The 17,563-nt window shown below is 34.3% G+C and overlaps 1 protein-coding gene across 3 annotated transcripts in view; it reads left to right on the top strand.

Moving 5' to 3' along the window:
• The window catches only part of COPS2 (COP9 signalosome subunit 2), a 28,852-nt gene extending 18,536 nt beyond the window's left edge, over positions 1-10,316 (top strand). For 2 of the 3 annotated variants that reach the window (XM_006735608.3, XM_006735607.3), the window contains exons 7-13: positions 1,327-1,501; positions 2,222-2,400; positions 2,508-2,560; positions 5,296-5,393; positions 6,718-6,800; positions 7,534-7,592; positions 8,228-10,316. In XM_006735608.3, the coding sequence (XP_006735671.1) occupies positions 1,327-1,501; positions 2,222-2,400; positions 2,508-2,560; positions 5,296-5,393; positions 6,718-6,800; positions 7,534-7,592; positions 8,228-8,372 (792 nt within the window). In that variant the 3' untranslated portion in view covers positions 8,373-10,316. Of the gene's footprint in view, positions 1-1,326; positions 1,502-2,221; positions 2,401-2,507; positions 2,561-5,295; positions 5,394-5,898; positions 6,693-6,717; positions 6,801-7,533; positions 7,593-8,227 lie in introns of those variants that run through there. The other variant, XM_081831051.1, reaches the window with a different exon arrangement.
• The last annotated feature ends 7,247 nt before the right edge of the window (positions 10,317-17,563 follow it).

Raw genomic sequence — 17,563 nt, 5'->3', positions numbered from 1 at the left:
TTTTAAAGGTGTTTTTGTTTTTTTTAGGTTTTTTACAAAAGAAAATGTTTTTATTTCATAATAGTTTTGCTTCGGGGCACCTGGGTGGCTCAGTTGGTTAAGCTGCTGCCTTTGGCTCAGGTCATGATCCTGGGGTCCTGGGACCTAGCCCGGCATCAGACTCCCTGCTCAGTGGGGAGTCTATTTCTCCCTCTTCCTCTCCCTCTCCCCCCCACTCATGTTCTCCCTCTGTCTCAAATAAATAAATAAAATCTTAAAAAAAAAAATTCATAATAGTTTTGCTTCATAAAGCAAATTAGTTATTTATAATTTATTTCTTATCTACACATTCTTAGAAGAGCTTAGTCTGATGCGTAAACAACTGTGAGCTCAGTTCCATGTGAAGTGGAAATGATAGAGAAGCCATTTCTGAATGGAAGAGGGTCTTTCAGCGTTTATATACGGAATACGAAAAAGCCCTCTGGTGAAGGTTTTGCTCAGTTTATTTTGGAACATAAGAAAATTTTATCTGATTGCAAATAACCTTATAGCAGAGACATAATCTAGGTGTACAAATTGTGTCTTACATATCATATATTTTACTCTGGTTGTGATTCATTAGTGAATGACTAAACAGAATTCTGTTGGAAGACCAAATAAATAATAAATTTTGGCTTTGTGTAAGGGCTTGATATTTATGATTATCTGACTGTTGCCTCTGCTATTTTTCACAGCCTGTATTTGTAGGCTATTGGTTATTTTTCAAAGTTGAACTCAAATCTTACCACCTTTGTTATTCCTTTGACATCCATCAGCAGAGTTAGTCACTCTCTCTTCCATTCTTCTGGGCACTTGGTTCATGCTTCAAATAGAATCATTATTTATGTTGTAATTTATCTATTGACAGATTAATCTTCTAGATTGTGAACTTTTGGGGGCCAGGAACATTAGCTTATTTAACTGTGTATTTCTCCAAGGTAGACCCAGTGCCTGGCACTTGGAATTGCTTTTTGATCAAATCAGTAGATATAAAGTGGTTGTGAAGATTTGGGGAAGACCATAAAGAATCTCCTAGATAGAAACAAACATTATAACATTTTATATATTATAAAATACTTCTAGTCACTTTTTCCTTATTGAATGACTAGAAAGTACAAAGGGTGTGTGCATTCCTTTTTGGCTATTAAAGGTAGTGTTCTTAATGTTCTAGATCTTAATTAAAATTTGTAGTACATTTTCACACAGAATTAGTGTTATAAACATAAGGATCTCAGGCTAACTCAAATAAAAATTAGTAGGTTGACTGTGAATTATATTTTAACTAAAGTTCATTATTTGCTTTCTTAGACTGATGATGGAGAAGATGACCTGAAAAAAGGTACACAGTTATTAGAAATATACGCTTTGGAAATTCAAATGTACACAGCACAGAAGAATAACAAAAAACTTAAAGCACTCTATGAACAGTCACTTCATATCAAGTCTGCCATCCCTCATCCACTGATCATGGGAGTCATCAGAGGCAAGTTTTGTTAGGAGAAGGGTGGGCAGTGTCATGGGAAGATACCAGGGTGTCATTGTATATGATTGAATGACTCTGAAGGTTGTTTCTGTTTTAGTGAAAATAAATGGCAAAGTAGTAAAATCAATGAAATGATCTAGTCTTAGAAAGAAATTAGAATTAGAAATTGAATTTTTTGTCTTGTAAAATTTTACATCAGTAAACTATACAGAAGTTCTACTCTCAAGACTGGGGGAGTTGAGCGGGGGGAAGAACTTCTGTTCTTGAATTATAATGATATACATAAAATTATTTCCTGCCTCAACTGAGAATAAAGATTTGCAAATGCTTCTTTGATGTTTATAATGAAGAACTTGCTTTTTAGAATTAAAGTGAGTACTGGGGCACCTGCGTGGCTTAGTTGGTTAAGCATCTGGCTCTTTGATTTCAGCTCAGGTCATGATCTCAGGGTTGTGAGATCAAGCCCAGCATCCGGCTCCATGCTGAGCGCGGAGCCTGCTTGAGATTCTCTCTCTCCTTTTCCCTATCCCCTCCCCCTTTCTCCTCTCCCCCCGCCCCCTAAAAAAAGAATTAAATCGAGTACCTTGGGGCTAGTACTATTCAGGCCTTAGAATTAAAAGACTGGAAAGCCACTGTCATAGTTTTCATTTGATTTTTATAAAGTGCTCAATCTTACTACAGAACTGCAAATGCCCTTTTATCCTGTTTTATTCTTTATAGAATGTGGTGGTAAAATGCACTTGAGAGAAGGTGAATTTGAAAAGGCACACACTGATTTTTTTGAAGCCTTCAAGAATTATGATGAATCGGGAAGTCCAAGACGAACCACTTGCTTAAAATATTTGGTTTTAGCAAATATGCTAATGAAATCAGGAATAAATCCATTTGACTCACAGGAGGTATGTGTGTGTTCATTTCTGTGGGCTGTCTTTTCTGGAAATAAATGTTATTCTTTCTTTGTACATATAGCATAGATAATTTTTCTTTCTTTCCTTACTGTGCTTAGGCCAAACCATACAAAAATGATCCAGAAATTCTAGCAATGACGAATTTAGTAAGGTAAGATTTTATATTTCGGTTAAGGTAAATTTCCTTAAAGCAGTGAATTAGAGGGGAAAGAGGGAGAGAAATTTTGAGAATTTAGTTAATATTCCAAATTTACTCTCTTGTATTTCGTTTTGAAATATTCCAAAGTTTGTGAAATTTTTATCTTTTGAAGTCATTTATTCTGTTTGTGTTAATCACAAGATTTTATATAGTATTGATTTATATAGTATCATATTGGCTGTTTTTTTCCTTATTATCTACATGTTTGTGTCTGTGCTATTTTTCAGTAGAAAACTGATTGTAGATATTTTAAAACAATTTCACAGTGTTTGCTGTTTCTACCTGCCTTAATCCAAAATGAAATTATGAATTGGTCCACATAAATCAAAAATTTTCAACAAGACAATGTCTTTATTCACATATTTTCTCAATTGACAGGATTTAAAAAATCATTTAAAAAAAGTTTACCTCAGGTAAATTTTCTGGGGTGAGGAGCAGAGGGGTCATACTGGTAAGAAACCCAAGGATTTATTGATGACTTCCACAGTATGATTGTTAGCAACTGAAAAACCTGCTATGATCAATTAATATTAAATAAAATGTAGAAGATAAAACAAAGCGAAAAGCCTAGAAAAGAAGCCTACTTTTGCAAAAGAAATCAGTGAGCAAGAAAAATTTTCCTCTGGGCTGGGAATAAATGGAGCCTAGGTTTCTTCAAGTCTTTTGTTTTAGATTGTGCAGCTGAGTTTACCAAGGCAGGAAGAATATTAGGGACATAGAGTAGAGTGGGGTTTTTTGCATATGTATGTAGATAACGAAAGTGATAAGACATTCTTTTAATAGTCTTTTATATACTTGGAGAAAATAGCTTATTACATGATATTGTTTGGGTTCCTATGTAAAATGTCCTCATTTACTTTGTTTTTATCTGGCTATAGGTTTTACAAATTACTAGGTTTGTTTAAGGAAACTTATAATTTTAGCTGTAAAAAATAAGAATGATTTTATTTTAAGGGGACTAGGAATAGTCAGGAGATAAGAACTCTAAATTGCAACATGAAAAAATCAATTTCTTTCGTGCGCTTGGGTGGCTCAGTTGGTTAAAGGTCCAATTCCTGATTTTGGCTCAGGTCTTGATCTCAGGGTCAAGTTCAGGCCTCGTGTTGGGCTCCATGCTAGGCATGGAACCTACTTTTAAAACAATATTTTCTTTTATTTATTTCTTTATTCTAGTATGTATTTGTTGAATTAAGTTGATTTTAGTTATGAAAGGAGATTTCTCCGTCTTTATTTCAAATGGTTTATTACTCAGCATTTGGCCACATTAACTAAAAGATGATTTAGCTAGAGATTCACTTCATAATATTTTAGAAAAATATTTATAAAGTTAAATTGTTAAGCAACAGTTTAAACTTTTAAAACTCTTAAAGAAAAATTGAGGGAGAGTTTGCCCTAGACATTAATATTTCATCTAAATTAAATTGGTTAAATACATTAAAATGGACTAAAGGGCTGATTTATCAGACCTGTAAAAAGGTAATAGCTATATTTATGTATTTACTATATCATACAGTTTACTCCAGTGAAACCTCTATATTGGAACTCAGTTTATTTTAATGATAAATTTTGATCCAAGCAAGTGGCTTGTGCTGTCCCACATTTTGTATAAGATTTTTTTTAAGTCACTTAAATAGTGGAAGCATGTCTCTTGGTTAAAATATACACATGTGCAAGTGTTTCACTACTTGAATGTATCCTCCTGTAGTATATTTTGCAATAATGTATTTGGGGTAGGTGAGAAAGTAATGCTTCCTAATTTTATCTTCCTAGTCAGTTGCCAGCAGACTAGAGGAAAATAATTCCTGTTGAAGCACTTGAATCACCTGCCCCTAACATGAAGTTACATTGCGACCCAACAGATGGAAGCACAGCAGAGGGCGTGCAGAATGGCTGATGATATGTCTTACATATAAAGCAGACAGTGGTGCCATATCCAGAAGGTTGGCTTCTTCCTTCTCAGCACCTTTAGCAATCCCCATAGTGCCCTACAGAGTTATTTTAAGAGTAGATACTAGACATCTCAGAATTATGAACATAAATCAGCCTTTGGCCTTCTGCAGCAGGGTCCATCACTCTCTACTTTGCGTGTGTGTCCCATTTGGCACTAATTACCTGCCACTGATATTTTTGCTATATAACTCAGTGGAATTTTAAGGCTAGAGAAAATTTAGAATCAGATGTTCCTTTGCAGAGTTTTAGCAGTTGCTGGTAGCTTTCTAGAAGATAAAAATTAGGAAGCTGCATTTCTGAATAATCTTCAGAGAGAATGTAGTGTCTTATTTCAAAGACAAGGCCATACTCCTCCATATAGTAGTATGCATGAAACCTTATTTCTTAGGGATTAAATGATAAATGCACAATTTAATTTGAAAGTAGCAAGCATTAAACAGTTTTTATATTTGTCAGTTTTTAACAGTGTTAAGATTTTGAGAAGATTTTAATGAACTATATATAAATATAGTATATGACCCCAAAAGAAGATTTATTTAATCTTTGTAAAACCAAAAGCATTAAAAAAGAAATTAATTTTATTTGCAGAAGGATGTGTGTGTTTAACTCTGATTTCTACAACAGAAACTATAATGTAACTTAGATTATTGCATATAAAAATTGAGAAACAGGCATTTTGGATTATCTGAGTTAATACATGACTTCATGTTTGACAAGATTTATACTTTTTCTTTTAGTGCCTATCAGAATAATGACATCACTGAATTTGAAAAGATTCTGAAAACAAATCACAGCAACATCATGGATGACCCTTTCATTAGGGAACACATTGAAGGTATACTCTTTCTGCTGACTGGATTCAGTTACCTTCTGTGTCACCTCAAGCAGTGCTTCTGAATGGAGCTGCATGGAATTAAATCAGTTTTCCTCTGTGTATTTGCCAAGTATAGAAATGTTTCTAAATGCTGTCATGGAGTAGGATATTATTTAAGATTATAAAGCTGTTTTAAAGAAATCATTCACCAGTTTCCTGCTATTTATTAACATAATCAAATTCTTATATGATGTCCATTTCATTTAAGGTGGCTGTCTGTCCCTTTTAACTTTATTCTAATTTCGATATTGTTGCGTGTTTATTATTGATACTTAGGTTCAAAGTTAATTTTTAGGATTTTGGACAAGTAACAAAAACTTTAAAAATAGTCTGCTCTAGATGATGTGGAGATGCATTACTTTGAAGGGTGTTGTACCAGGAAGTGTGTGAGATTTTTAATAAGTTCTGTTGGATTAACAAAGACAAAATATCATTCCTTGTTCTGGGGCCTCTTTTGTACCTCCAGTGTTCCCACCTGTTTATGGAGCTATTTGAGGGTTTTTAAATGACCATTTGGAACAACTCATTCAAATACTTAAATTCCAGATGCATCAGGAAAATCTGAAGAATACTTTGGAAGTAATGTTCTTCTTTCCCCACCTTCCTTTCTCTTTCATTCAGCAGACATTTTAAAAGTTCTTGTATGAAGCTAGAATGATGGATATAGAAAAATTTAGAAGTCTTATGCATGAACTCCAGTCTAGTTTTTTGTTGTTGTTTTTTATAAGATGCTTGTCTGTGAAGAAATTGGAGAAAATTGCAAGATCATTGTATAAAATATAATATTCTAGATTTTGAGAGAGCATAAAATAAGGGACTTGACTGGCATGAATCAGAGCTTCTTGAAAGATGTTAGCTATAGAGGAGATGATGAGCAGTGCAGAGTATTATTGAGAAGGCTAGAGGATATTTTAGGTAGCATCACAACATATAAGCAAAATCAGGGAGGTGGGAACAAGAAAAAATTGTGATTAGCAGCCTCTAGTCTTACTGTGCGTCAGTTGGACCCAAATATTTTTAGATCCAGATACCTTATGTCTGGGGCACCTGGCTAGCTCAGTCAGTAGAGCATGTTACTCTTGATCTTGGGGTGATGAGTTTGAGCCCCATGTTGGGCATAGAGCTTACTTAAAAACAAACCAAAAAAACCAAACACGTTATGTCCTTGCCAGGTAGAAAGATTGTGAGAAAATAATTGATATGGTTAATTAATGTGATTTAGAAGTACATAATGTTTCATGCAGATATACAAACTGTTAAATTTATTTTCATTCTTATCTTTCAGAGCTTTTGCGAAACATCAGAACACAAGTGCTCATAAAATTAATTAAGCCTTACACAAGAATACATATTCCTTTTATTTCTAAGGTACTTACATTCATGGATCTTAATATTTATAATTTGTAGTTATAAATGCAGTGTATTTAAAAATTATTTTTGGTAACATTTTTATAATACATTTTCAAAATACAGCATAACTTAGGGCTTTCCTTTTAATGTAAATTATTCTGTGTTTTCTTGGCATAAATTGAGTTAACAGTAAAGAGAAATAAGAAATCATTACATTTCTTTTTAAAGATTCCTTCAGCCTCAAAGAACATTATAGAAGACAGAGTAGTGGCTAAAATATATAATTGATGTAGTTTTTAACCCAACCACAATAAAATTGTGGTAGGAATATACTTTAAAGGGGCACCTGGGTGGCTCAGTCGTTAAGTGTGTCTGCCTTCAGCTCAGGTCATGATCCTAGGGTCCTGGGATCGAGCCACGCATCGGGCTCCCTGCTCAGCGGGAAACCTGCTTCTCCCTCTCCCACTCACCCTGCTTGTGTTCCTGCTCTCACTCTCTCTCTCTCTCTCAAATAAATAAATAAAATCTTAAAAAAAAAAAAAGAATATACTTTAAAAACTACAAAGTTAAATTTGGTCAGACCTGTGTTCTCAGAAATATTTTGAAGTGATATTGAAGTTTGTCTTAAATTTTCTTTTCACTAAATTTCCTTTAAGTGGTGGGAATGAATTTAAAATCAGAATAATTATTCATTATCATAAAGTCTTTAAAGAAGTTAATTACTAGAATTATAATGAGTCTTTTGTCTTAGGAGTTAAACATAGATGTAGCTGATGTGGAGAGCTTGCTGGTGCAGTGCATATTGGATAAGTAAGTACTTGGCTGTTTCTTATCACACAATGTTTAGGACTATAACATTTGAATAATGGGAACAAAGGTAGCAGTGGAATTCTTGATTTTTCACAAAAAGCACCCTCTGGCTATAATTTTCTATTAAAAGAGATCTATATATATATGCATGGTGGCTTTTTGTGAATGAGTGAGCATATTAAGCCCTTGATTTCTGAAAAAGTTGTAAATGGTTGTCAGAAAGATTTCTAATTCTGTATGTGACCCATGCAGCTAGGGAATTATTTAATGAATAGTATTTTTTTTGTTTTTAAAAGTATAAGGCATGATATGTAATAGTTTTGAAATTACATTTTTCTTAAAAGCTGTATGGTATTTAAAGCTTCACAAGCTTATTTGCTCTTAGTTAATCAGGTAAGTCTGTGCCTGTTGATTCTTTTAGTGAAACTGATAAAAGGTAGCTGAAATCAGTTTATGTGTAGAGTTTTAATAAGGCAGTGAATGAAATAAGTAATCCTGAATTCGGTCGCTTAGTGGAGGCAGCAGTTTCTTCTTTTGCATTTATTGATATTGTAAATATTTTATGAAACATTAGTCTAAAAGTTACACTCAGTGAAAATGGTTTGTAGACATGTCTTTTATTTATTTATTCCTAGCACTATTCATGGCCGAATTGATCAAGTCAACCAACTCCTTGAATTGGATCATCAGAAGAGGGGTGGTGCCCGATATACTGCACTAGATAAATGGACCAACCAATTAAATTCTCTCAACCAGGCTGTAGTCAGTAAACTGGCTTAACAGAGAACAAGCTTTCACAGACGTACTTAATGCAACAGTGCAGAGATGTAATCCTTAAAAGAACTGGGAATGGCAAAACTACTGTCGGTTGATGTGTCCTGAAAATTATTGGAGTTATGGCAGAAGTGCTTTTTTTGATCAACTGGTTTGTGTTTTGCTGCTGCATTTATCCCAAGAAAAACAGCTTTAATCTCCAGAAGAAAACCAAAATGCCATGGGATTTATGCTGTATTGACATCTTGCCCTAAACATACAACATCATAGTAATTTGTCATGGGCAACATGACCAGAGAGAAGATTTTTGTCATGATTTTAAATACACTGACATGTTACCGTTGGTTAAATTTAAACATGTTTTACCTGCAGAAATTCTCTCACAAATAACCTGCAATAACTTGAAATGCATACCCTTTTGAACACTTCCTTTTCTCATGTATAAATTAAAATGTTTGCTGCATTTTGCAAAATGTCAATTCTCCAAAAATGTGTCCGTATATTTCTGTACCTGCAGTGTAGTAAAGGTTTAGATGAAACCCCATAATTATAGTGGCATACTGTCACTTAGGTTTCAAGCAGCAAAATAAACAGTGCAGCTCAGAAATTGTAGTTTGGTTCTTGATGTGTTTTTATTACATTTGGGGTTTTCGTTTTGTTTTTTAGTACCTTAGAAATTTCAAATTATTTTATCTTCGGTTAATGATTTTAAAAAGCATGGGAGCAAATAAGTTGGTTATTTGCTTTCAAGTTTTTTAAAGTAGTCTTTATTGATAAAGTAAGGAGAACTAGTTTCTAACAAAACAATTGCATAGTACGTACTTTAAAGTGATGCTTTAAAGGAATAAAATTCTTTTTTTTTTCCTAAGAATGATATTCCTTTTTAAAAATACTAACTCTCAGAATGTTCACTTTAAACAAATATGCCAGAACATAGACAGCTAAATGAATGTTACCCTGTATAGTGATCATGCTGGAAAATTATTTCCTAATTCCAGCAATCTACCATTGCTCAAAACCTCTTGGGTTTTGCTCTTTTAGAATTGCATCCAAAGCTAATTTAAGTCATACACATTATTAACTTTATGACACACATTGTTTCAGAAAGTATTATTAAGCTTGATTTTTTTTATGGTTACCATCACTTGGCACCAAATGACTTTGGACAGTTTCCAAAAATTAATCTATCTTTGAGGTAATAGTAGAAAGTATGCAGCTGGCTTTGAAGGTGATCCCAAAAGAGTTTGAAAGGTATTTTGAGCAGTGGTAGCATAGTTAGGATAATGAACTGTGGCCTTCCAAGGTGACCACCTTAAAGGAGACACAGCTCATTTGAATGTATTGAGTTTTGGATGTATTTGTTTCATTTAAAAAAAAAAATCACATTATTTTATAGTGTCAAAAGGAAGAACTAAGATTAAGATAATTTCTTTGGTTTCTCTATTGCTTGTTATTATGTAAAAAGAAGTGAGTGGCAGTTCAGAAGGAAGACTGTTGTAACTGAAGAATGATAACCAAGAATTTTTGATCATTAAATCAGATTTTATAAACAGTGGAAGGAGCATGGACTTAAAACAAGGCATGCTTATTCGGTTTTGTCAAAATTTTACAAAAATATGTGATATATATTTATACTAAAACTATATAATCCTTAGATTTAGGAAAGCAATCAGTTAATGTCTTTAGCAGATTAAAGCAGTATTAAATACAGGTGCAACTTGGAAATTGTAGAAAACTGAAAGAAAACGGAAGACAAAATGTCTCTGGTAGGGAATAAAAAAGTTTAAGATATTATAAAATTATGTGTATTTTCTTCTCTTTTACATAAATCATTTGTGAAAAATGTGCTAAATTTTTTTTACAGGAGTGATAATAATTAGGACTTATTTTTCAGTATAAATTGGAGACCCTTTGTTACCCAAATAAAAATGACAAGTTTCTGTGCCTGTATTCAAATATGTATGCATGTGATAACTGTGGGAAAAGGCCCTGCTTAACTCTGAGTTGATGGAATTAGAATTTAAAGGATTTGAATGATGTGATTTAACCTTTACATTCCAACCTTCACAATGTCCAGTTCACCTGTGATATCTTTGCCCCGTGGCAATAGTGCATCTTCCAGTTTCTAGAGGGAAAGCATGCACTTACTATTCTTTAGGAAACGGGGCTAAGCAGATAACAATATCCAAAGTTATACCATAATCTTTAATTTAATGTAATTGTATGTATCATATAGGCTTTGTTTAATATTCCCTAAATATAAGTTCTTTTTTTAAAGTTATTTGCCACATTTGTTTTAAGACACAAGTTTTTGATACATCTTAACAGTCTGGTTAACTTAAAGCTATTTTTATTTTTTCCCATTAAACATGTTCTGTGTTCCTGTGCATCTTACAGAGTTGAAATCCTTTTTTGAGATGGCTTATCAAAATATAACTAAATTTAAGGGAGGTAGAAAGATAATTGGCAAATTCTTAGCATTTTGAATTACTGATTAAATCTTTCCTTCTGTGAAAACGATAGTACCAAATAGTGTACATCATATTGTGATGTGTTTATCTCCTTTTTCTTTTACCCCAAACCTGGAAAGACTCACTCCACAGCGAACTCAGCTGCTATTTGAGGGTAATAGATAAATGTCTGCTACAAGAGTTGGATTTCCACTACTCATTCTAGCTCTTAACGTTTTTGTTTTGTTTTGTTTTTAAGTAATGTGTGGGGCTAGAAATCATGACCCTTGAGATCAAGATTTGCATGCTCTACCAATTGAACCAGCCAGGCACCCCTAACATAACTTTATTTTTTTTTTTTAAGATGAGATGAATATATATGTACTAAGAATTGTTTTCATTACATGAGTCCCTTTAACTAAAGATTGATAATGTGTCCTTCAAGACTATGGAGGATCTGATTTCACATTGGGGTATAGTTTTCGTGAAGCTTGTTTTAAATGGGCTACACTGTGGGGGGCATAGTACTTTTTTATTACTTTATAATGGTTTGTCACACTAAAAAAACAGCTTTTCTTGATATTTAAAGTATCTATGATGGTAAAAAATTTTTTTAATTTTCTCTTTTAATCAGTAGTCTTTATAATTCTTCAGTAAATACAGGTAAGTAAACTCCTTTTGAGGTGGGGATGGGGGTGAGGATATCTAATCAGTACATGAAGCAGATTATGTTGGTAAGAACAATGGTCAGTTTAGTCCACAGGATAAAAATATATTTGCCTAGTAGAGTCCCTCTTACTTTTTTTTTTTTTAAAGATTTCATTTATTTGAGAGAGAATGAGATAGCATGAGAGAGAGCATGGGGGGGGGCGCGGGTCAGAGGGAGAAGCCGACTCCCTGCTGAGCAGGGAGCCCGATGCGGGACTCCATCCCAGGACTCCAGGATCATGACCTGAGCCGAAGGCAGTCGCTCAACCAACTGAGCCACCCAGGCGCCCCCCCCTTACCTTTTTTAAGGGACTCAGAGATAACCACTTTTATTTATTTACCAAGATACCTTTTTAAAAATAACCTGTTTTTAAAATACTTTAATGATTTATATTTAAATAAGTCTGAAAAGTTTTCATTTGATTCAGGTCTTTAATTGAAACTTGTGCTTAAAAAACTAGTAAAGCTAGGAGTTTCATTCTTTATATGGGATTTATAAAATACCCTTTTGAAAAACTGAGATACTTTAGCAAAACACAGAAGGAATTAACTTTTAGCTGTTTTGTTTCAAAGAGTTAGTGAATATTATCCAAGTACTTAGAATAAGACATTGGGTGTCAGGTCTCAGAACTTGAAGCTCAAGGACTTCGGTCTTCATTTGTGTGACCAAAATCAAAACTTTTATTTTTTTGGAGGTTTTACTTGTGTTTGCATTAGGTTCCTCTGCACACATATAACAAGAGCATCTTATATTTTGATACAAGTAGGAATCATAAGAACTTCTTAATGTAGACATCAGAGATTCTTAACTTTTTGAATGCAAGTATATCAGGTTCTATTAATTCAAGATTATTAGATTTTACTGTATCTTCTAGCTAGCATGTGCCCTTAATAGAATGGATTAACCAATGATTTAAAAATTGTGTTTACTTCTCTCTTAATCATTCAGTGAGATTTGAAAAGGTTTCACTTTGGGAATTCCAAGGTAAGGTAGAATAGTAATGGCATTTGGAGAATTTAAGTTTTATGAAGCTAAGCACCACAAAACTGTCAGTGGTTCTAAATCATTGATTCTGAATATTTCTCAAAAAGCTAAAATTCAGTATCAATTTGCTTTTGAATCTTGAGAAGATTTATTTAATTTAGGCAATGTCCCAAAAGAAACAAATGTATGGTTCTCTAAATTTTTGCTTCTTTTAGAGTCATGTTATTTTAAACCTGGAATAATTAAAAATTCTGTCAAATCACATGGCCTCAAAGGTAGATGCCAGCTGTACCATAAAACCCTGTGATAGGCAAGAAAAGAGTAATTTCTTAGATACTTTCTACTGGAGGCAACTTTATTTCCTCTTGGCCAGGTTTTTAAATTAATGGCTGGCCAGTATTAGTGTGTGCGTGTGTGTGTACACTTACACATGTGAGTGTATATATAAGTGGGAATACAAAATCTCCCAAACCATCACGATGATTTTTTTTTTCCAGTTTCCATTACTTTATCACTTACTTCTGACCCAAACATATTCCATGAAAAGAATTGCCACTGTACCAATAACTTCTTTGTCATGAATGTTTCTCATGGAAGTCAGTGTCCAAGGTTACAAAATAATCTAGAAGAATTAGGTAGTTGGGTTTTTTTAAATTTCTGAAAAAGGGCATTTTAAAATCAATTGATAAGGGTTTTATTGGACATTAACATGAATTTAGAGATTACAAAAGTAATCTGGAAGTTTTAATCATCCCATTAAGGTTGTCAAAAGTTCTTACATGCTTACATGATACGGAAAATGCAAAATCGTTTGGTTTTGCCACATTACATAGTTGGTTGCATTACAAGTCTTCTCTGTTCTTCTTTTTTTTAAGATTCTATTTGAGAGAAAGCGAGCATGAGCGGGGGTGGGAGGAGAGGGGGAGAAGCTGGCTTCCCGCTGAGCAGAGAGCTCCATCCCAGGACCCTGGGATCATAACCTGAGCCAAAGGCAGACACGTAACTGACTGAGCTATCCAGGTGCCCGTGTTTTAACTAGTTCTTAACTAGCATTATAAATGACAAATTCCTTGAGCTCATACTAACTAGGTGATAGAAAGCATGTTACTAGAAGTGTGGCAGAGGATGTCTACCTGTAATTAGAAGTCCCACAAGTTAACACTGAGAATCGACTATTATGTGCAGGATGGGTCACAAGATGCTTTAAGACTTAGGTACTCGAGGATTTTTGACTGGAAATACACATTCTTTATTGGTAATAAAAGTTACATATTCTACCTCTTAAATATTTACTGTGTAAATACTAGTCTCAGCACAAGACACAGTGGCTTCAAACAGTATATATATTTGAGTAAATGTATACTTCTCTGAAATCGCTTTTAAGTATTTTAAGAATATTTCTCCAAAAATAGTACTGAAAATCTTGCTCACTTTGTTTGAAATTCAGGGTTTAAATATTTTCCACTTTTAAGATTACCTTCTTGTTCTTTGAAGCAGTCATGGAGGAGCTGACCTCTCCTGAACCCTGTTTAATGATCTATCCTGGAACAATTCATGTTGCAAACAAATGTCTCAGGAATTACTCCTTCAGTATAAAATTAAACATTTCTAAGCAGGAAATTAAGCCAAGGAAGGAAGTGGAGGAAAAATGTACTCTCCCAAATCCTTGTTATGGTGCTTTAAAATGAACCCTTTAGGGCTGCAACATCTAAGAAAACACTTGTGAGGGGCGCTTGGGTGGCTCAGTTGTTAAGCCTCTGCCTTCAGCTCAGATCGTGATCCCAGGGTCCTGGGATCGAGCCCCGCGTTGGGCTCCCTGCTCAGCGGGAATCCTGCTTCTCTCTCTCCCACTCCCCTTGCTTGTGTTCCCTCTCTCACTGAGTCTCTCTCTGTCAAATAAATAAATAAAATCTTAAAAAAAAAAAACTTGTGAATTTATTATGTATCCAAAAAATAATGGTCTCAGGTGTAATCTTCAAACCTAGGGGAATGGGCCAACCCTAATCTCAAAATATGATAAGGAAATCAGCTTCTGAAAGTCAAAAGAACTTCCAGGCTAAGGCTTGTGGCCAAGGTTCCAATGTAAATTTATAAACCAATCTCCTTTGGCCTTCTAACTTGTGGGAGTCGAGGAAAGGAATTAGGCAGATGAAGTACTTCTCTTTGGGCTACATTTCCAACAGCAGTGGTAGTTGCTATGTTGATAGAATTAGCCCAGGAAGGAACTACCTAAGCAATATATACATCAAATATCCTGAGTTGTATTTTTGTTTACTTAAAGTTTTATGGTCCAGGGTGCCTGGGTGGCTCAGTTGGTAAGAGTCTGACTCTTGATCTCAGCTCAAGTCTTGATCTCAGGGTCGTGAGTTCAAACCCCCACCCAGAGTGGAGCTTACTTTAAAAAAAAAAAAAAGTTTTATGGTCCCAACTCAATTTTTAGAGTAATGAATGGAGCCTTATAGTTTTCTTTCTAGAAACCTATTTTTTTAAAAGATTTTATTTATTTATTTGAAAGAGAGAGAGAGCATGAGCAGGGGGAGGAGCAGAGGGAGAGCAGACTCCCTGCTGAACGGGGAGCCTGATGCTGGGTTCGATCCTGACACTCCGGATCATGACCTGAGCTGAAGGTAGACACTTGACTGAGCCACCCAGGCGTGCCCTTAGAAACCTATTTTAAGTTTTTTTGTATAACACTGTAGGTTACTGGCCTTCAACCAAAGAAGGGTTACCTATCTTGGACCTGTCAAAAGTGACTTCTGAACAAACATAGGTTACAGACTGATGTACTTTATTGGATAGGGTAGGATTGATATTTAAAACCTGGTCTTTCCCCCTTCTCATTATTGTTGTCTTCACCAAGAGGCAGTTAGGAAATAAATCTGAAAGTGCTAGAATACTAAAAGACTTTCCCTAACTCCTTTATCTTTATTTAACAGGTATTTATTATATGCCTGCTAATTCCTAGGGACTATGTGCTATGTCCTAAAATTGAAGAATACCATAAGGCACAAATTATCCCTGTGCTAAAAGAGCTTAGTACCATGGGGAGAAGTAGATAAACAAGATAATTTTTGATAGAGAAAAATTCCGTCAAACAATAAATGAAGGTGGGAGAGGCACCTCTGAGTATGTGAAAGTTGACTTCACACATGAATGAGGAAAAGGAGCTGAAGAAAGAGTAGTCCAGTCAGACATTAAGTCCATCTGAAGTGGAATGGGTATATCAAATTCAGGCAAGGTAGAGTATGCTGTTCAGATGAGAAAGGTGGTCAGGGACTAGATTGTGGGTAGCCTTATATTTTTCAATAATGGGTTGAGATTTTATTCTAAAGACAATTGGAAACCATTGGAAATTTAAATTCTGATAAAGTATTTTAAAAGATGATTCTGGCTATTGTGTGGAGAAATTATTATATGAGATAATAGTGTGACCAGGCAGAAGTAAGAACCCATTGCAGAAGTCTATGATAGGTAATAGAGGCTTTTAGATTGGATTTGGAAAAAATCTTTAAAAAAAATAAAATAGAGTGTTAGTGTTAATTAAAAAAAAAAGAAGTACACAGAATTAGGATAGGCCAACAAGACTTGCTTATGAATTGGAATTGAGAGTTATAAAGGAAAGAGAACAAGGTTCCTAGTTTCTTACTGAGCAACTTGTAGATGGGTGTATTTTTAAATAAAATGGGAAAACTAGGAAAGCCTAAGTTTGGCAGAAGAGGCAGACAAAAGACAAAAGACACCAGAGTGGACTAGAAACTTGGAAATAAATAGTAGTATCACAGAAGCTAGGTTATTTTAAAACTGATCAACTGTGAATGTTGCTGAGAGGTTAAATAAGATAAGGGGTGAGACGGCCCTAGGATTTAGCAAGATAGTCTTTGGAGAGGCTAATGTGTGATGGCTATGTTCCAGCTCTTCTGGAGGAACTGTGAGGAACTTCTTTAAACAATCACTGTCCTTTATTTCTTATAAATTGAAGGTTTAAAAAAAAGTCTATTTTTTACATCTTCTGAATGTTAAGCAGGAGAACTTAGGAAATTTTGAAAAGAAAAAGCAGAGTTCTTACAAAATGTCTCTTCCTTATAACACTTTTCCCCTTTCCAACACTATATAAGCATTTAATTTAAATTTTCTCTTTGACACCTATTAACTATGAAATTGTCTCAAATTATGTCCCTACAAAAGCTGTCAAACCTTTCTAGTGTTTATGAAGAATGTATTGGTAATATATGTAAAAAAAAAAAAAAAGCCCTGTCAGCTTATCAATTTTCATTATATCTTGGGATAGCAGTATAGCTAGATGTTAATGTCACCAAAATCATGAATTCTTGAAATGTTTGGATTTGTCTCCAAGGAACTTGTTCAAATATAAACAACACTGTGACAATTAAGGGTTGGTATCTGAGTAATCTCAAACCATCAGTGGAACAATATACCTTATCCAGAAATTATTTTATCTGAAAGTTCACATTTGCTTATATACTTGAATGCTCATAAAGCAAGTAGGATAACCAAATTTACAGATTATCATATCTCAGAATTATGGTAGTCATTTTCCACAATTAAAAACCTGGCTGGCTCAGTTGGTAGAGCATGCAACTCTTGATCTCAGGGTCATGAGTTCAAGCCCCACACTGGGCATGAAGCCAATTTTTTTAAAAAATTTTTTTAAATAAATAAAAACCAGGAAACAATTGGCAAGTAGGATTCTACTTCTGAGGATAAAATACCTGAACTCTAGGACAGAGGTTGCCATCTTAAAGATGTCTTTTGCAGCTTCCTAGCAGAGAGGAGTATGATAAAGTTGAAAGATCTGAGGAACAGGGGATCTGCATTCTTCAGTTGACCTTGAATTGAGACCTTCTCCCTTAACCTCTCTGAACTCCCAATTTATTTAGTTCAATGAGTCTTTTTAACCTCGGGTATTCAGAATTGAGAAAATCATAATCCTTGGCATATGGTACACTATCATGTCTTTTCGGTCTATTTTCCATGTATTTAGATATGCATATATCTTAAAAATAATTTGCATGTCTATTTTTAATTTCCATAAA

The sequence above is a fragment of the Leptonychotes weddellii genome, chromosome 9 (assembly GCF_054177405.1).
Source record: "Leptonychotes weddellii isolate Sample4059 chromosome 9, ASM5417740v2, whole genome shotgun sequence".
NCBI lineage: Eukaryota > Metazoa > Chordata > Mammalia > Carnivora > Phocidae > Leptonychotes > Leptonychotes weddellii.
This window is presented reverse-complemented; position numbering and strand designations above follow the sequence as displayed.